The sequence below is a fragment of the Mercenaria mercenaria genome, chromosome 7, assembly GCF_021730395.1.
Source record: "Mercenaria mercenaria strain notata chromosome 7, MADL_Memer_1, whole genome shotgun sequence".
Lineage (NCBI taxonomy): Eukaryota > Metazoa > Mollusca > Bivalvia > Venerida > Veneridae > Mercenaria > Mercenaria mercenaria.
The window spans coordinates 34,434,897-34,456,177 of NC_069367.1; the positions used below are offsets into that span (position 1 = coordinate 34,434,897).

Sequence of the window (21,281 nt, forward strand, 5' to 3'; positions counted from 1 at the left end):
GATAGATGATTGACATCCAAGCTCTGCATGTTTTCGGTAGGTAAAGGTAAATTTTAGTTACAGTTGCTTTGTGAGGTAACTAACATAGAACTAATTCATAAGAACATTTAAAACCAATTATACCTTACTTCCAGCAATTTGATGATACCTATTTAGATCTGGGTCAACTGAGTATGATCAAGTGCCTTGCTCATGAACAAATTTAAAAACCCTAGAGTGCCAGGTTTTTGAACCTGGGCCTTCAGCGAAATAAAAGCCCCGGGGTTCCCTTTACCCAGAGTTTTTTTTTTACAACCTGTTTTGTTTTGTAACTTTAACATTATGGGCCCTTCTCACCTACAAACTGTGTAAATTTACAGCTAATTTTTGTGTTCGGCATTTTAAGTTTTTTTTTGGCCCAAAATAAAGGATTTTCAAACACTATTGGTTTGATGTTATTTAACTTTTCAATGTTAAAACCTTAATGCAGTGAATAAAAGGGTTTAATTTTCACCCCAGTAATTTTGACAAATTACTAAAAAATTTAGTTTTTGTTAGATCGGTTTGTAAAGGAATTGGGTATACCATGCAGGAATGGATATTAAAGATAGAAAGCTCATGGAAGAAATATTTGCTAAGGGACAGTTACCTGTTCTAGGTAAGCCTTTGAACATAAAATCTGAAACTTTCTAATTCTTACAAACTTTGTATGATTTGATATTTTGTAAGCAGATGATTTTACAATAACAGAAGTATGTGTAATTTTTTCACATTAATCATGCCAGGTTCCTTCTGATCAGGGATTTTTTTTTTTCTAGGTGAGGAAATTGCCAGAAATTTGATAATGCTACAGAATATGTAGTGCTTATAGAAATTTTTTGGAAGGACAATGATTTTTTAGTCGGCTAAACGATGAATCGTTTTGATGGTCCCTTTCTTCCGCGATTCTCAAGTCTAAATGGACCCAAAAAAAACACAGTGAAGCGGTTTTTTCCTTGATTTCTCAAACTTCAAAAAGGTTTAAAAGCAAAATGAAGTTAAATTCGGGGAATTCCCTTTGCTAAAGACCATAACGATTTAATCTTTAATTTATGCTTGTAATTGTGAATCTCGAATGTTCATTAAGAAAAAATGTGCATTTTATAATTTGGGGGTTACAAAGCTTGCGTAACAACCCGCGAAAGACAAAAAAAAGTTTCCCCGGTCCCAGATAAGATGGTATTTGCGTAAATTACGTTTTTAGAAAAAAAAGAAATCGCATTAAAATTCTAAACAATATAAAATTACGAAATGCACACCCCTTTCTTTTTTAAAAAAAAAAATCTGAAACGTTGGAGGTTAGGTAACTTAGCCGATCCCGATCAGCCTTAATTTCCCACATTTAACGTTACACGCTTTGTAATTTTATTTTTAAAATTTTGGGGGGGTTTTTTTTCACACCACATGGATTTTGCAGCAGTAAACATAAATTACGGAAAAAAAAGCTCTTATGGTTTGTTTAGTTTATACGATATTAAAAATGATTTTAATTCTTTTTTTCGAGAAAAAAACAATCGGGAAGCATTAAATTGTTTTTTCTTGTATTTTTGAAATGAAAAAATAGATCTCATTTTGGGGAAACGAAACAATTTTTTATGAAAAATTTAATTTAAGGGAATTTAACCAAAACTTCAATGTCAGATACTGCCAATTGCTGCTAAATGTCTTCGTATCACACAATTTTTAAATATATTGTTCAAACGGAAAAAGTGAATCGTATCCCGGGCATAATATTTTTTGGGGAAATATCGACGTGTTATGAAATTTTTTAAAAAAAAAAAACAAAAAAAAAACTGAAACTTAAATTTAAAATGCAGACTCAAACATTTGCCGACTCAGGCCATTCAGGCCTTTTATTTTTTCTTCATTTTTTTTTTTTGCAAACTTCAATTTTTTGGGGGATGTTTTTGGATTATTATTACGGTACAAAAAATTTTTGGGGGGAGTTATGTAATGGCCAATTCCTTTTGGGAAATTAGGTTTTGTTGATACTTTACGTATTTATTGCATTGGTTTTTTTCAGTTGCCCCCAGTCCCCGGCGATGGTGTGAACTACCAGCCCTTTTTGAATCATAAAAATCTCCATGTATTTCAAATGGGATCACACCAAAGTACCCTGATAAAAGTCTTGCAGTGATAGGACGAGCAGGGAGACCTCGTTTTTACCCGTTTCAACAGCAGTCTTTATGACAAAGAACTCGACTAAGGGTTTGGGAATTTAAAAACCTGTTCCTAGTAGTTTTAAACTTGCAAATGTTGGGGCATTTCAAGGCAAAATAAAACAAAAAACCAAAAAAAAAAAACTGTTTATATTCTGCTGTGTACATAAAAGTACCTTTAAGGTTTACCAAAGGGTTGTAATTGCTCAGCTGAACAGCATGGGAAGTAAGAGTACCAAGACTTTGCTTGCGAGGTTAAAAATAAACTTGATAACTAGAGATAAATAATTTTCAGCCTTACTTGGAACAAACAGTGCGATAAATCTACTTTTACATATAATAATTTTGCTTTTACAGTTTGCATTAATTTAATCAGAGTTAAGGAAATTTGAAATACTTATCAAAAAAAGTTAATGTGGACTATGCCTTTTTCTGGTTTGAAACTTTTGGGAATAAAGTAAACTTTACGGGGATAAAATTTTTTGAGACCATAGTATTTGAAGATACAAGTGGTTTCCTTCTTTTTTCCTCATATTTTCTGTTTTGATCGCTCATAGTATTGGATAACTCAAACATTTTGCTCATCTTATTGGGACTTTGAGCAGTTTTTGTTTAAAAATGTGGCAAGATTTAACTAAAAAATCTCCCGTATTCTTATTTAAAGGGATTGTCACTAATAGAAACTCCTTTTTGAAGAGTATTCAATTCCTACCCTGAACCTATTTACTGCAATTTTTAGGGGGCGAGGTTTTAACCCACGGGGAAAAAAATTTTTTTAAAATTTTTTTTCCTTTTTTTTTAGTAAGTTTTTACTTTTTCAAAATTTTTTAATTTATTTCTTGTACAAAAAAGGAAAAAAAATGAATTTAATAACGATTTCTTTGGGGTTCAAAATGAATTTACTACCCAAACAAAGGGGGGAAATTACACATCTTTAAAAATTTCGAGTTTCATGCGGTTTAAAGTTCTCTTTTTGCTTTTACTTTAGATTAATATTGTGGAAGAAATTTAGTTGGTTTTACGTCGGCCCCAATTTTTTTTTAAAAGAAGAAGCAAATTTTAAAACAGAAACACAGGATTGACCCTTTTTTTTTCAAAAGTTAAGTAAAAAATGTTCATTTAAATCCCCTTTACTTTAGGCACCCTAGAAAAAAAAAAATATTGCATTTTTATTTTTTTGTTTAAAAATTGGTTTTCCTTTGTTTGTTTCCTTTTTAAATTTAAAAAAATGGTAAAATGGTTTCCCGCAAACGTTTTTTTAGTGGCCATCACTTTGAAAATTGTCTTACTTGAACTTGAGGAGATACCATAAGTTTTAAAAAAAATTTTTAAAAACCGGGGGCGGTCAAAGTTGTTTAAAATTTCAAAATAGTTGAAACACTTACCCTTTGAGTATACCCAAACAAAGGCCATTTGTTTAACTTACTATTAGTGATCTAATATTAAGTCTTAATTTCTACTAATTTTTTTAAACAGATTTAAGTATGAACTGTTGAATGGGGCACAGCTTTTAGGAGCAGCCACATAAGAACCCTTTAAACTCGAAACGGATTTTTCCAACACATCACAGATATCCTGTGGCGTAGAAAGGCGAAAATATACATTCCTCATATCAAGTTATGAAAAATCCCCAGGCCTTGGTAATCTTACAGTTATTTTACTAAAGTTTCAAGCATTTTTTTCTCTTGTAGTGGACATTACAAGAAAGGTACAGGTCTTGCTTATATCTGTGAATGTCATGGAAACATTTCTTTTCTGGAAGAATCATCAAAGACAAAAAGTGCAGATTTTTTCCATTTTAAAGTCAGGGAATTTCTCAAAAACAGCATTAAATTTAAAACTACTTTCTTGAAATTTAGAGGAAGTGATAGAAAAAAGCAGTATTTGGAACTAGTTTCTTTAAAAATAGACCTAGTGAAATACCAATAATGCAATCTTAAATGCAGTACATGTCCTAAAATGGCAAGTTTTAGGGCACTAATTTTTAAATGACCCATTTTTAAAGCGTTTCCCTTCGCGCTATTCCAAATTGTAAAATGTCATCAAAACAGGAAGTCTTAAAAAAACATTGAAAAATTATGGACTTGTTTAAAAGAGCATTTTTTAAAACATGTCATGTATTTTATTACTTGAATAAAATAATTTTTTCAGGAATGCCAAGGGGATTTTCAAAAACTTTTTGAAAAAAGTTAAAGGGAAACGGAATATATTTACATTTTAGAAACACGATTTACCTGCCTTTGCGACCATTTCAGATCATGATCAGCCCGACATCTTGCAGCTGAAAACTGATCTGCACTGCCCCTTCAGCAGTATTTTTTTTTGGGAAGCACCCCTTTTAAAAAGTTATGGTACTGTCCCAAAAAGAACGATGGACGAGTTCTTTCAGAAATTTAGCAGGGTAAAGGGGAAAAACACTCTCATGTGTTTCCCTTTTTTTAGCCACCTGACCCAAAGGCTCGGGGGAGCTATTAGGATCACTCACTTCCGCGTCCGTCGTCTGTTGTCCGGGTCCGTAAACTTTTACTTTAAAGAAAAACCCCCATAAAGCATGCCAGTTTCGTCCAAAATTACAGAAATTTCCTTGGGTGAAGCCCCCCTACAAACATTGTTTAAAGAATTGAATTCCATGCAGAATGGTTGCCATGGGAACCAAAAGGAAAAACTTTTAAAATCTTTTTCTCAAAAACCAAAAGCCCTAGGCTTGATATTTGTTGTGAAACATTGCCTAGTGGCCTCTCCAAAATTTTTTTTTTAAATCATACCCCCGGGGGGAAAAAAGATCCTGCCCCAGGGGTCCTTGATTTTACTGGAAAATCTTTAAAATCTTCTTTCAAAAAAACCCGAAGCCCCAGGCTTAATATTTGAATGTAGCTTGCCTAGTCCTCACTAAAGTTGTTCAAAACATGACCCCGGGGTAAAATTGACCCGCCCCCGGGGTTGATTGATTTTTCATAGATTTCTATAGGAAAATCTTTTAAATTTTTAAAAAAAAAACCAGAAGGGCCCAAGCTTAGATATTTTTTTTTTTCTTTGTGGCATTGCCAGGGGACCCCCTACAAAAAATTTTTTAAATCATGATCCCCGGGGGCAAAATTGACCAACCCGGGTCACTTGATTTTACATAGGAAAATTTTAAAAATTTTCTAAAAATAAACCAAAGGCTAGAGCTTGATATTTTACATGTAGCATTGCCCAGGGACCTCTACAAAATTTGTTCAAAAACAGCCCCCGGGGGCAAATTTACCCCGCCCCAGGGGTTACTTGATTGTACATAGAAAAAACTTCAAAATTTTTCTTAAAAAAACCAGAAGCCTAGCCAGATAATTGACAGGGAGCATTACCTAGGGACCCCTACAAAATTTTTTTCAAATCATGACCCCCCCTGTTCAAAATTTACCCCGCCCCCGGGTCACTTGATTTTCATAGGAAAATCTTCAAAAATTTTCTAAAAAAAAACCAGGAGGCCTAGATTTTTAAAATTTTACTGTAGCATTGCCTAGTAGCTTCTACAAAATTTGTTCAGACAGACCCCCGGGGGCAAAATTGACCCCCCCCTGTGGTTACTTGTTGTACAAGAAAAAAATTTTTAAAAAAATTTTTAAAAAAAAAAACCCAAAAAGGCCCAATTAATATTTTGTTTTGAGCTTGCCTGGGGGACCTTACAAAATTTGTTCAAATCTTGACCCCCCCGGGTCAAATTGCTCACCCCGGGGGTTCTTTTTGTACATAGGGAATTTTTATAAATTTTCTAAAAATAAACCGAAGGCCCAGATCTTTTGATATTTGAATGTAACATTGCTAGTAGCTTTTACAAAATTTGTTGAAATCATGACCCCCGGGGGGGGAAAATTGGGCCCCCCCAGGGGGTCATTGATTTTACTGGAAAAATCTTTTAAAATTTTTCTAAAAAAAAACCAGAAGGGTTTGAGCTTAGATATTTGACATGTAGCATTACCTATGACCTTACAAAATTTGTTCAAATCATGAAACCCGGGTCAAATTGACCCCCCCCCATGGGGTTACTTGATTGACAAAAAAAAAATTTAAAAATTTTTAAAAAAATAACCAGAAGGCCTAAGGGGTCTACAAAATTTTTTTCAATCATGAAACCCCGGGGGGTCAAAAAAGACCCCGCCCCAGGTGTACTGATTTTCTGGAAAATCTTTAAAAATTTTCTAAAAAAAACCCCGGAGGGCCTAGAGCTTAGATATTTGACATGTAGCTTGCCTAAGACTTCTACAAAAAAAAAAATTTTTTCAAACCATGACCCCCCCGGGTCAAATTGACCCCCGCCCCCTGTGGGGTTTCTTTATTGTCATAGAAAAAAATTTAAAAAATTTTTTAAAAAAAAAAACCAGAAGGCTAGAGCAAAATTTATATGTAGCATTGCCTGGTGGACCTCAACAAAAATTTGTTAAAATTGACCCCCCAGGGCAATTGACTCAGCCCCCCGGGGTTTCTTGATTGAAAATAGGGAAAATTTTATAATTTTTTAAAAAAAAAACCGAAGCCTAGACTTAGAATTTTTTATGTAACATTCCTAGTAGACTTCTACAAATTTGTTTAAATCATGACCCCCCCGGGTTTTAAAAATTGGCCCCGCCCCAAAGGGGGACGATTTTAACTGGAAAAACTTTAAAAATTTTCTAAAAATAAACCCGAAAAGGGCTAGAGCTTTGATATTTGACTGTAGCATTTCCCGGGGGACCTCTAAAAATTTTTTAAATCATGACCCGGGGTCAAAAAGCCCGCCCCATGGGGTTACTTGATTGACAAGAAAAAACTTCAAAAATTTTTAAAAAAAAAAAACCCGAAGCAGAGCTTACAAATTTGTTCAAACATGAAAACCGGGTCAAAATTGCCCCGCCCCAGGGTCACTTTATTTTTGGTTTTAAAAAATTTAAAAATTTTTTTAAAAAATAAACCAGAAAGGGTTTAGACGATATTTCATGTAGCATTGCTAGTGGACCCCACAAACTTTTTAAATCATGACCCAGGGGTCAATTTATTTTAATAGGAAAATCTTCAATTTTTTTTCTTAAAATAAACCAAAGGGCCCAGATCTTTTATATTTGACTGTGCATTGTATAGAACTTCTACAAAATTTGTTCAAATAAAGACCGCCCGGGTCAAATTGACCCGCCCCAAGGGGTTCTTGATTTTAAAAAGAAAAATCTTAAATTTTCTGTAGCATTGCCTAGGGACCTCTCTAAATTTGTTCAAATTTTTCCCCCCCCCCCCCCCCCCCCGGTCAAATTGACCCAGCCCAGGGGTTAATTGATTGTCAAGGGTAAACTCATAAATTTGCTAAAAATAAACCCAAAAGGCTAGGTCTTGATATTTAATGTAACATTGCCTAGTAGAATTTTACAAACTTTTTTGAAAAATTTACCCCCCAGGGTAAAATTGGCCCTCCCCCGGGGTTATTGATTTTACTCGGAAAAACTTCAAAAAAAATTCTAAAAATCATCAGTTTTTTCATTTGAAAAATGTAGCCATATTTCCAGGTGAGCGATCCAGGTCATCGACCCCCTTGTTTTTTATCTGCCAATTCAAGATGTTAAATCTTTTTCGCAGTGTTACTTTTATTTACATTTTTAATGATTCTTAGGGTTATCAGATTTTGAAAAAAAAACCTTAACTTTTTAATAGTAATTTAAGAATTTTCAACTTTATTTGATTTTTTCGTTTTTTCTAGATAACTTAAATTTTTTGTTTTAATGTAGAGAAATATTCTCTTTTAAGGCCAAAATTCGTATTTTTTATTAATTTTTTAGTTTTTGTAGAGAGCTTGAACAGTCTGGTCTCAGCGTAAAAGGGGGTGAAGAAAAATATGGGTGTTAGACTACTGGGGAAAACGAGCTTCCAATCAAAGTCACTGTTTTCCCTCTATTTATGTTTTCAGTGAGGGGGAAAAATTTCATTGTTAAAGGAATTAATCCCTTTTGCATACTTCTTTAAAAAAAAATGAAAAAAAAAAAACCCCATTTTTTGATTTTCCAGATTTTGTTTAAACCCCTTGCTTGCTGCGGGCGAATTTAAAAGCCTTTGCAAAAAGTCGGAACCAGTCAACCCCAGATTAAATCGGCGTTGATCAGGTTCCCAAACTGTTTGCTCTCTGGCAAAATTTCTTCCAATTTTGGGCAAATTGAATGAATTTCAATTTTTGAAGACGAATTTCCACAGACGACAATTTACAGCATGCTAAAGGTTTAAAAAAAAAAAAAAAATTTTGAAATTTTATTTTTCAGAAAATATTATTTAAAAATAATAAAAAGCAAGGGGAAAACCCCAAAAATCAAATTTTGTAATAACTGGGAGGGCTTGTCTGGGACAGATTGTTAAAAGGTTAGCAAGCTTAAGGTGCAAAGTTTTTAAAAAAAATACAATTCTAAGATTTAAAAACAAAGATTAGATTGAAGGTTTATTGAAAAGATTTTCAGTGAATAGAACAAACTGGGGGTGGACTGTTTGTAGGGAAGACCATTCCCGGAAAAGTTTTTTAAAAAAATTTAAGGTTTTTTGGTATGAATTTTGGGATCAAGTAGTCGGTTCCCTTTTAGTTGTTTGGTGGTTTTTAAAGGTCAAATGCGGAAGACTGTCCTTATTTTAAAAAATAAATAAGGGAATTTTTGATGCCCGTTTTTTAAGGGATTCCAGTTGAGATCTTAAGCATTTGGGTGACCTGCTTGTTTGAATAGTTGTTACAACTTTTTTAGCTGCAGATTGTTGACTTCTTTTTTTAGTGAGGGATAATATTTGAAATATCCCGCTCCAAATTAAAATGAAGTCTTTTTAAAAAAAATTTTTTTATTACTAGCAAGTGGACGTCTGATGGCTAGATATTGTATTTCTTACAAGACAGCAGAACTTTTTCTGGCTTTCAAGGGAGATGAATCCACCCAGGAAATGGTTGGTATTGTTTAGTCTTGAATTTATGCTTTGAAAACATGTTTTAATAATGTGATATGAAGTAATGGAAATGGTGCCTTTAAGAACTGATAAAAACCTTAGTTTTTCAATTGGTTGCAAATCTTCTTTAAAATCCTTTTTTCTTATTTTTTTTGTACGTGGAAGTTCATGGGAAAATTTTAAAATAGAAAAACCAGTGACAAAGAGAAAATACGTGACAAATGATAATTTTTTAATTTTTTTTGAAATATAAGTAAATGTGAGGGGTTTGAAGGCTCAAATTGCGAAACAATGAGAAGAAAACTTTGAACACACTCAATAAAGACAAGAACAGAATCACAATAAGGTATGCTATTAGTCAGTTGATAACGTCCGGGTTTATGGTTTAAAAAAGCTTTGGTCATGTTCTGTTTATTGTAAAGTGATACTGACAACGATTGAAACTACAAAGGGGAAAAAAAAAAAAAGTATGTGCAGTGAAAGTGTGCTTTTTAAGGGGGCCCAATTTGAATTTTTATTGCTAAACCAAAATTTTTCTGTTGTAAAAATTAGGCAGAATCACAGTTATGAAATTTTGAAAACTATCTTTAAAAAAAAATGGCTGCAATTTACAATGGAAAATACCAAGCAAATTGTTTTTTTTTAGATAAATTTTTATTTGATCAAGGTTTTTTAAAAAACTGTAAAATTCCTTAAAGCCTTTGGGGGGGTTTTTTTAAATAGGTTAAAAGTCAATTGTATTGTCGTGCTTTTTTAAATGAAAGAAGGGGAAAAATTCGCTAAGAAAGTAGTGTGCCACCCCATGAAAATATTGCACATTTTTTCATGTTTTAAAATTCCCCTTACACTAAACAAATTTTCCGCCCATATCTTTGTAGTACCAATTCTGCTTCCCGAAGACACATTTGCTCTAAATGATTGGCCATTTATTATTGTGTGGTAATTTTAAAGGGTTGTTGCCCCCAAAACAGCTTGGACATTTTGAAAAATCAAAACAATGGTTTCTTTTTTTAGCTCACTGTTTTTGAAAAAAAAATGATGAGTTATTTTCATCACTTGAGCGGGTTGTCGGCGTCGGCGTCGGCCGTCGCGTCGGCGTTGCCGGGTAATTTTATGTTTAGGCAGCTTTTTCCCCCCTAACTATCAAAGCTATTGCTTTGAAATTGGGAAAATTGTTCACCTCATAACTGACCCGTATGCAAGAAAAAGTAACTCCATCTTGCTTTTTGCAAGATTATGGCCCCTTTTGTACTTAGAAAAATTCAGATTTCCTTGTTAAGTTTTTTGTTTTGGTCCCCAAATTTCTCCAAAAATATCAAAGTATTGCTTTGAAACTTGGGGTACTTGTTACCATCATAAACAGACCTGGACATCGAAACATAAAATCATCTTGCTTTTTGCAAAATTTAGGCCCTTTGTACTTGAAATTTTTCAGATTTCTTTGGTTTAAATTTATGTTTAAGGGGTCAACTTTTCTCCCAAACTGCAAAATATTTTTTAAAATTGGGGGAAATTGTTCCCCATCATAAACCCTTTTTTGCAAGAAAAGTAACTCCACTTTCTTTTTGCAGTTTATGGCCCCTTTTGGATTAAAAAATAGTTTTCTTGGTTAATTTTATGTTTAGGTCAGCTTTTTCCTAAAATATCAAAGCTATTGCTTTTTAAAAATTCAAAAATTGTTCCAAAAATAAGTTGACCCTGTACAGCAAAAAACATAACTCCATCCCTGCTTTTTGCAAGATTTATGGCCCCTTTTTGGGCTTTGAAAATATCAGATTTCTTGGTTAAAATTTTATGTTTTGGGCAAAATTTTTTTCTTAAACTATAAAGCTATTGCTTTTGAAATTGAACACTTGTTACCATCATAAGTAACCCTGTACAGCAAGCAACATAACCCCATCCGGCTTTTGCAATAATTATTGCCCCTTTTGGACTTAGAAAATCATTTTCTTGGTTGAGTATTATTTTAAGTCAACTTTTCTCATAAACTATCAAAGCTATTGCTTAAAACTTGAAAACAGTTTTTCCCACCATCATAAGGGGACACTGAACATCAAGAAACATAACTCTATCCCTCCCTTTTTGCAAGAATGATGGCCCTTTTAGACTTAGAAAATCTGGGTAGGACAATATTTCTATTACACAAAAAAAATCAGATGAGCGTCAGCACCCGCAAGGCGGTGCTCTTGTTTACTTGTGAAGTAACAGCAGAATGTGCACAGCTATAAAAGGAAAAAAGGGAGCAATGCTAAACATCCAGTTCAATCTGTTTTCTAATGCTACTGCTTCTTCTACACTTTCTTTAGATATCCTTTGTCAGGCAAAATAAAGACAACAGATATGAAAGTGAATTGGTATGTGTATTTTTCCTTATTGCTACTCTCAGTTCATTGCTGTTGTTTGTTTTTAAGACTCTATGTTCTCATTTTCTCATACTTCAAAAATTTGTCATATTCACTGTACACTTTGTTTCATTTTGATGAAGCTGTGTATAAGACAACTGGTGAACATGAACTACCTGTGTTAAAAGACCACTAGTTTCCATTCTGATGAAAAATAATTGTTTTAACCTTTGAATAAAGACCTCTTTTTGTCTTTTCTAATAATAATGTTTATGACAGGGTTAACTTTACTTGCTTGGTTCAACTTTCCCAATTTTATTGAGATTTTTTTTGTTTATTTAGTAGAAATTTTGCATCTTTGCCCATTTGACAATTTTCAGTTTTGTTAGTGTAAGTGATAGCAGGAAACAACAGCAATACTTCATCTCATAAAATATGCCTGAATAAGCATGATTATTTGTCTTGATGTGTTTGAAAGTTTTTCTTCAAATCACTGTATATTTTTTTGTTACATCAATAGTTTAATCCAGGCAACATTGGGCAGCCTTCTTATACAGGATTTTGCCTTGCAACAAGATACTGCCAGGATCTTTAGAGCTGGTATTAGAGTAACTAGGTGTAAGTATAAGATTGTATTGTTTTAGTTGAACTACATATCAGTTCCCCCTACAATCAAGTAATTACTCTGAGAGAACAGTGGGTAGCACACAGTGGTTTCAATGGGATCAGGATTTTACTTTTAGAGAACAAAAAGAAAGTAACAAAGGATATTCCTCCTGAAGCTGACAAACTGCATTAGGTGTTTCTGCTTATTTATCCATCTGTCTTTTTTCAGACATATCCCCTTGTTTATATCTTCATCTTTTTCAAACATTTTCCAATGTTGCTTCAGTAAGCTATGAAGGTGACACCTTGATTTTTATCCTGCTATCATTTTTACAATTTTTGACGACTACTTGACTGTATGTTTTCAGGCTTAGTGGAGTTGCTGTCACAGAAAAACAATTACAAATGTCTGTTGAGTGCTCTGCTACTTTGTAAAAGCTTCAAAGCCAGACTCTGGGAAGATTCAAAATATGTCAGCAAACAATTAGATGGAATAGGTAAATTTCTATATTTCGATTTAAGATACTTTTTAAGATCTTAAAGAAATAATCTTTTATCTTTCATGTTTTTTGTCTATAGAATCATGAAAAATTCCCACAGGACAAATTACAGAACTTTAGCTTTTATTTTGTCAAAATTATGCTTCTCTTTAGCTTGAAGAATTTGGTTAAAGTTTTGCATGTAAGCAGGTTTCTCAAAAACTATGAAGTCGAATGCCTGTAAACTTTGCCCATGTGTTCAGCAGCATTTAGTGTTCTCACAGGAGTTGTTACATACATGTAGCTTGTATTTAATCAAAATTATGCAACTTTGTAACTGAAAAGTCTTGGTTAAAATTTTGAATGTAAACAGATGTCTTAATTGACACTAAGCTGAATGCTTTTTGAATCAAAATCTTCTCATAAACTGATTGATGGATCATCGCTAAAATTGGTCTGTAGCATCCTTGTAAGGGCCTCTCTCAGATTTGTTCAAATGGTTTTGCTTGACTGACTTTAGGCGCTGCCAGAGTTAAAAATAGAAAAAAAACAAAAACAATACACATCTTCTCATCAACCGCTTGACGGAATGTCACCAAACTTGGTCTGTAGCATCCTTAAGTCCTCATATATATATTTGATCAAATAGTTCCTCTTGATTGATTTTAGGGACTGCAAGAATTTAGAATAATAAAAAAACTGTCCTACTAAACACAGGTGTTGCCATTTATGATTTGCTGTTTCATACATATATTCAAGGTCAAATTGTCAGTTTCAGGTGAGCGACTTAAGGCCACGTTGGCCCTCTTCTTGATTTTTTTTGAAAGATTTGCATAAAAGCATGTTTCTCAGAACTAGTTTTCCAAATGTTGTCAAACTCTACACATATTTTTTGCATAGTTAGATTATTTTAGCTCCATTGTGATAAAAGCTTTTTAAGTTTTCTTAGCTCTAGTCTGCTAAGACAAGGTCACAGAAGGAGGTCAGAGACTGACATACAGACAAATGGATTGTCATTTATTAGCTATGGAGAGTAGGGTTAAATTTCCAGTGGTAGGTAGGGAAGATTTCCTTAAAGATGGGGACAGTGTGAAAGAATTTGGGCAAGTGGGTGGGGTGGGGGGAGGAATATTTCCTGTTACACTTGTATTAATACCACATGGGAAGGGCTAGTCATGACCCCAGCAAGGTTTGAATCCATGACCTTCGTGTTGAACAGTCAACACCTTAACTACTAGAACACCACTCCCATTTTTGAACAGATAATATATTATAATTCAGTAACTTTACACATAAAGAGGTTGAAATTTCATAAGTATACTTTAGATAGGTCATTTTTTGCCCCTTGGTTATATATACATGTATATATTTACAAAGAAAAGGAAGACATGCTAAACCATTATTTGGAAATTTCAGGTCCCACATTGTCCACTGCTCTTGTAAATGCCAGATTGACAAGTTTTGAGAAAATAGAGGAGACAAATCCAAGAGAAATAGAGCTGGTATGATTTATATGCTATCTGGAGCTGAAGAGGCTCAAATGGTGTTGCCATAGCTTTGTAAATATGCGCATGTTTTATCCTACACAATCTGGAATGTGATGTAACAAGCACTCTGAACATCATATCAAACATGCACCTTTGTCTTGTGGTAAAGAGTGAGAATGGTTGGCATAGCTGTGTGATATTAACGCAATGTTATTCCATTTTTCCAATGGCTCAGGTTGAAATAAGTGTTGCCGAAACTGTTATTTAGTGATCTTTAAATTGAGTAAAAAGAAACTTACAAATTGGTTTTGATACAAAATAAATTGTGAAATTGTTTATTTTGTTTGTTTCTTTGATTTTATATAGTATTCAAAAAGTTAACGTTTTTGGTTATGAAAATTTAGTGGTGTACACAGATTCAGTATGCATGTATAATAAATAATGAAGATGCAATGGTATGACCAAAATGCTTGAGATAGTCAAGGTTTAGAGCAATCTGATCATAGAAAATGAAAGGAAGATCACTGAGAACTGTATGAATTGCTGCAGTCGGCTCTTGTTGCTTGAGCAATCCTTGCTGGAGCAAGAAGTGTTTCATTGTGTATAAAGAGTAATAAACTACCTGATCATTTTCAGATAGTAAACAGACATCCACCATTTGGTAATCAAGTAAAAGACAATATTTCAAAGCTTCCAAAGTACGAGCTGGTCATAGAACAGGTAAGAGCACCAGAACAAATAGAGTCTATACTTGTACAGCTCATATTGCCTAAGTTAACACCTGTACTAAGAAACCACAATCCTTGGGCAGCCAGTCAGCTGGCTTTCCAAATTGACCTTTTAATTTTTATTTGACCTATTCAGATGCATGCCTTGAGCAGTCTCAGTGTGTCATTCCCTTGGATGGCTGCTTAATAAAGCTTTGAAAAGCTGTGTGGAATTACATGTGAACTGACACAATAGAAGTGATATAAATCAGATGATAACTCTTCTAACATGGTGACCACTCATTTTATTAACTCCATCCTGTTTTTTGCAAGAATTATGGCCCCTTTTGGACTTGGAAAATATAAAACACACGGGTAGGAGAATATTTCTATTATACAGAGACAAAGAATCAAATGAGCGTCTGCACCTGCAAGCCGATGTTCTTGTTTCCTGATGAAACAAAGAAGTCTGAAACTGTGTTTTTTTTTCATAACAAATACACTGTTTGTTTGTCACAGTTTTTACTTCATAGCATCACCTAACAGCCCCTGGAAAGAAAACTGAACAAGACAAAAACATGGTGAATTTCTTCAAATTTCCCCCCATGTTTATAAGGGGTTTAAAATTTGAATAATTTACTTCGGGAAATAAAATCATTGTTGTTCAGATGTGTATTGGTACATCACTTGGGCGACTCTTGTGATATAATTCCTTCACCTCAGAACTCCAGACAATGATTTGATTCAAGAGAAATGATAATCTCTGTATTCTATGATAATAATGTCACAATCACTCAGAAACCGTAGAGCATCTATTTGCAGACTGCCAATTCACAACATTTTGGGGAAAAGTTTAAAAGATGGATAAAAAGAAAATGCCCTAATGCGATAGACTGGCAATAAAATTTTTTTTATTAGGTAATTAAAATTTCAGTGCATACTCTTATTAAAATTTGCTTGGAAAAAAACCCCTTTGCCAAAGTAAATTTAAAGGAGGGGTTTCCTACCTTACAAGTTTTTTTATAGTTTTAAGAATATATTAAAAACTGAAAAGTAGTCACTAAAAAAAACCCCAAAAAACTAATATTTTTGATAAAAAAGGAATATTTTAGACTCTTTTTGAGATGGTAAAAGTGTAACACGGGGGTCGGGCTTCAAGGACGCGCCGTTTTTTTTCTTTTTTTTTTTGTTTTTTTTTATTTCTCAGTAAAAAATTTAACTTGGGTCTGAATACATTTTTCATGGAGCATTATTACTTTTCATTAATGGATATTTTACTGCTTTTTTTTCATTAAACCTTTTTTTTTCCCCTTTTTTCCATATAACTTGTTGAAAAGTTATTTTAAGAAGATATGAAACTCTGCAATCTCCCAAAAAAGTACTTTCGTTCCCCCCCCCTAGAAAAACCTTGTTAATGAAAAAAAACTTTCAGTTAAACGAAAGCAAGTAACTATGTATGCTAATTAAGCTGCAAATTTATTGTGTGTAATTGCATTTCTGGAACCTACGGGTCACTTGTCCTTGCATTTTCGTACTCGTTCTTTTTTCTTTCGAGCAAGGAAAACAAATTATAATACAACTATTTACATATTAATGAAACCCCAAACTTTGCAATTAAGTTTATTTACTGATAAGTTCTCAAACAGCATTGAAAAACATCGATCAGGGCCCGGGCCCCTTTTTCACTTTTAATATATTACTAGTCTTTCCTTTTAAATAGTCCCCCCCGGAACACAACATTTTTATTTGATAAATTTTCCCCCCAGCAAACACAAAACGTTAAGACAACTTTGTTTTTTAGGTTTTTAGTTTGTTTTTTTTACAACGTTGTGACAACGTTGTAACAACGTTGAGAACTTTTCAAATGGGGTTTTAAATGTTTAAGAAAGCCTAGCAACAATGTTGAAGTTGAAAAGACCCAAAAAAAGACACAGAGTTTTTTCTAAATCTTGTAAAATCTACAACGTTAGTACAACTTTGCAAACGTTGACTACAACGGTGACTTATGCGAAAACGGCAAAAAACTTTTTTAACTCAAGTTTAATCACAACGTTTTTAAAGGAAAACTTTAATTAACGTATTTACAATGTGCCAATTTTCAGTGAAAGATATTATGAAAGTATTTCAAAACCGACAGTTGCCTAGAAAAGCCTCCTACTGCGGCTCCCGAGGTCGCCGCCAGCACGTCAGTTTCTCAACGTAAAACGCTTGCACCCCCTTATATACAATTTTTTTTTTCCGATTGGGAATAAACTTTTGCCTCCGGGAAAAAACCCGGAATGGCTTTAATGAGGAGTTAATGCCAGCCCATTATTGGGGGGCAAAAGGGGGGAAAAGGGCCACCTTAAACCCCAAAACAACCCCCTTTCCCAAAAAAGAAGGTAAATAAGAATTTTGAGGGTTTTTTTTCTTTTTTATGGTTGAAAAATTTTTAAAATTAAGTTTTTTAGTTTAAAAATTTTGTGGTGTTGGTTGTTAAAAATTTTAAAAAAAATTGGGGTTAAAAAAAATTTTAATTTTTTTGGTAATTAAAAAAAAAAATTTTTTTAAGTGGTATTTATTTTTTTTTAAAAATTAAAGTTTTAAATTTAAAAATAAAAAAAAATTTTAATTGTTAAAAAATTTAAAAAAATTTTTTTTTTAAGGTTTAAAGGGTTTTTTTTTGAAAAAAATAAATGATATGGTTTAAAGGGGGTTGTTTTGATTTTGGGTATAGAAAATTAGATTTAAATTTTTTTGTTTTTTTTAAAAAAATTTGGGGGGGGGGGTTTTTGGTTTTTGGGTTTTTGGGGGTTTTGTGGGTTTTTGGGGGGGTTTGGGTGGTTTTTTTGTTTTAAATTTTTTTTTTTTTTTTGGGAAATTGTTTTATTTAAAAATTTTTTTTTTGGTTTATTGGTTTTTAAAAAAGTTGTTGGAAAAAAGTATGAAATGAAAGATGGGGGAATGTTTAAAAATGTTATGGGTTTTTGGGTTTTTTGGTGTTGTTTGAAAATATAAAAATTTTTTAAATTAAAAGATTTTTGGGTTTTTAAAAAATTTTTGGGGAAATTTTAAAAAATATTTTAATTTGATTTTTTTTAATTTTTGGGAAATTTTGGGTTGGGGGGTAAAATTTTTTGGAGAAAAAATTTAAATTTTTTTTTTTAAAGAAAAAAATTTAAAAAAAAACCAAATTTTTTTTGGAAAAAAAAAAAAAAGTCCTCCCAACCCCCCTTTTAAAAAAATTCAAAAATTTTCCTGTAAAAATAAAGTAAAATTTTTCCCCTTATAAAAATTTTAAAATCTTAGGCTTTTTGGCCCCCATTTTAAAAAATTAAAAAAAAAATTTTCTACCCCCCAATTTTCCCCCCTTTTCAGGGTCCCGGGCTCGGATAAAATGTTCCCCAAACAAGAGGGGGTGAATTTAAACCGGGGCCCCCGCCTTTAAAATCTTTCCCTCCAGATCCCAACTTTTTTTTTTTTTAAAAAATTTTTTTCTTTCCCCAAAATTTTTTTAAAATTTTAAACAAAAGGGGTTTAAAAGGGGCCCCAAAAGTCCCCCCGATTTCATCCCCAGTGTGATGTTTTTCTGGTCCTTTCGGGATATTGATATCAACTCTTTTAAATTTTGAAGATTGAAAAACTCTTAAGCCAGTGATGGGGGGCGGGGCCCGTGTTACTTTTACCCATAACTGTTTCATGACAGACCCCAATCAAACTGAGTATAAATTTTTTCATTGTTGTTAAAATTGTTTTTTCCCGGGTCTTCCAAGGATCTATTTTTCAGATTATTTTTTAATTTTTTTAAACCTATATAAGTATTAAATAAGAGTTCGAAAAGGCTGCGTATTTTAGAAAAAAAAATTTTTCAGAAACCTAAATTGAATTAAAAAAAATTAACCACAAGGATGTATCAGCCGCTGGGTTACCGAATGCCTAGCTGAGATTTAGCCGATCTAGACCCCTTTACCGGGGGGAAAGGGCTACAAATCCTAAAGGTTTTTTCAAACCAAACCCGGTAATAATTTCCTAATGAAAAAGGGTAATGAACCTTTAAATTTACTGAAAAAATATAGATGTCGATACCCTCTGCAAACAAAACTTTGTGGGGAATAAAATTACAAAAAGTTTTAAACTTTTATCTTTGCATGTAATACGAAGACTTGCATGTCAGTACAAAGGTAAATTTTAAAACTCATTCTAGTGTGAAACAAGTCGGGTTTTCTTGTAAATCCGGGCCTTTTTTTACAGGGAGAGGTGGCTTTAAAATTTAAATGGTATGACCTCATCCCAAGTGGGACAGGAGGGGTCATACAAATCCCATGAAATTACCAAAAATAATAGGTCAATTCTGGGTTTGCCCCAAAACATAGTAAAACTAATTAAAGTCTGAAAGCTATCTCGTTTTCCTTTGAAAATTTCCTCAACCTTTTTTTTACATGGAAGGGGGCAAAAACCTTTAAAATGGTTCATCCTCATGCCAATAGGACAGGGAGGGGGAACAAAAGCATGTAGATACCAAGACTTGCTTTTATAAAGTAAATCCCTAAGTACATCATACATAAAAAAACCAAATTTCCCCAAATCGGGAAGAAAACTCATTTTTTCTTTGTCAATCCTCAAGCCTGTTTCATGGAGAGGTGGCGAATACCTTTAATTGGTCCAACCCCCTCATCCAAATGGACAGGAAGGGGGTACAAATGCATGTGGGATACCAAGATATCCCTGTCACTACTTAGTATGTCTTTGAAAAACAACCCAAGCCTAAAAGGGGCAAAAAAAAACCAAATTTCAAATCTGGAAGATATCTCGTGTTTTTTTGGGCAATCCTCACCTTTTTTTACATGGAGAGGGGGCGAATACCTTAATTGGTCCGATCCCAGCCAAGAAGGACAGGAGGGGTGTACAAATCCATGTAGAAACCCAAGTTTTGGCATGTAAACTACTTAGTATTTCATAGTAAACAAATTAAAGTCTGAAAGCTATAGTAAAACCAAATTTCAAATCGGAAGAATCTCGTGTTTCTTTTTCAATCCTCAGGCCTTTTTACATGGAGGGGGTGGCAAATTCCTTAATTGGTCCGACCCTCATCCCAAGTAGGACAGGAGAGGTGGTACAAATCCCTGTAAAACCCAAGTTTTTGAAATGCCCACTATTTAGTATGCCCTTGTAAACAAATTTCAAGTCTGAAAGCTACAGAAAAACCCAAATTTCCCAAACCCTGGAAGATATCTCGTGTTTTTTTTGTCAACCTCGGGCCTTTTACAGGGAAGGTGGCGAATCCCTTAAAATTTGGTCCGTTTCCTCATCCAAGAAAGGACAGGAAGGGGGTACAAATGCATGTAAAAAAACAAGATTTGAAAGTCACTACTTATTAGTCATTGTAAACAAATTTCCCAAGGCTAAAAGCTACAAAAACCAATTCAAATCTGGAAGATATTTTCGTGTTTCTTTGTCAATCCTCGGGCCCCTGTTTACAGGGAGAGGTGGCGAATCCCTTTAAATTTGGGCCGATCCTCACCCCCCAAAAGGGAAAAGGCCCCGGGGAGAGGGGGGTCAAATGCAGGGAGAAAAAAATTTTGGCAGTCACTCCCTTAGTATTTTCCAAGTAAACAATTTTCAAGCCCCTGAAAAGCTAAAATAGTAAAACCATTCAAATCGGGAAAGGGATATCTCGTGTTCTTTTTGTCAATCCCCAGGCCTTTTTTACAGGGAGAGGGGGCGAATCCCTTTAAAATTGGCCCCCGACTCATCCCAGTGGGAACAGGTGAGGGGGACAAATGCATGTAATACCAAGTTTATCCACACAAAGAATGTCATAGTAAACTAATTCAAGCCTGAAAGCTTTTACATGTTTTTTTTTGGGTCAATCCTGGGGCCTGTTTACATGGAGAGGTGGTAATAAAAAGAAATTTTTTTTAAATGGTATACCCTTTGTGCAAAGTAAATAAAAATTGGTGGTACAAATGCATGTAATACCAAGACTTGCATGATGTAAATATTTCAAAGTACTTCATAAATAAGTAAAACTAATTAATTTTTTTGGGTTTTTTTAACAGAAACCCCAAAACACATTTGGGTTTAAAAAAACCAAATTTAAATTTAAAATCTGAAAGCTACTCATTTTTTCTTTTGTCAATCCTCAGGCCTTTTTACATGGAGAGGGGGAAAATTACCTTAAAGGTTCATCCCATCCCAAAGTGGCCCAGGAGAGGTGGGACAAATGCATTTAAACCAAGATTTCCCGGATGTAAAAAAACCTAAGTTTGTCAACGAAGAAAAAAACCAGTTCAAATCCGTGTTTCTTTGCCCAACCCTCGGCCCTGTTTACATGGAGGGGTGGCAAATTCCCTTAAATTAACGATCCTCGTCCAAGTAAAAAATTAGGGAGGGGGGTACAAATGCATGAGATACCAAGACTTCCCAATGAGGTAAATATTTAAGTAGTCATACATAGAAAACCCCGTTCAAATTTTGAAACCTTTTTTTTCAATTTTTCTTTGTCAATCCCCAGGCCTTTTTCACACGAGGGGGGCGAATCCCTTTAAAATTGGTACGTCCCATGTCAAGTGAGAAGGAGAAGAGGGTA

General features: G+C 33.7%; 1 protein-coding gene across 1 annotated transcript in view; it reads left to right on the forward strand.

Moving 5' to 3' along the window:
- The first annotated feature begins 9,340 nt into the window (after positions 1-9,340).
- Positions 9,341-21,281, forward strand: part of LOC123554450 (probable ATP-dependent DNA helicase HFM1) — a 31,062-nt gene continuing 19,121 nt past the window's right edge. The window contains exons 1-6 of the mRNA XM_053547097.1: positions 9,341-9,438; positions 11,399-11,446; positions 11,955-12,052; positions 12,409-12,537; positions 13,936-14,021; positions 14,643-14,726. Coding sequence (XP_053403072.1) covers positions 11,433-11,446; positions 11,955-12,052; positions 12,409-12,537; positions 13,936-14,021; positions 14,643-14,726 — 411 coding nt within the window. The 5' untranslated portion in view covers positions 9,341-9,438; positions 11,399-11,432. The remainder of the gene's footprint in view (positions 9,439-11,398; positions 11,447-11,954; positions 12,053-12,408; positions 12,538-13,935; positions 14,022-14,642; positions 14,727-21,281) is intronic.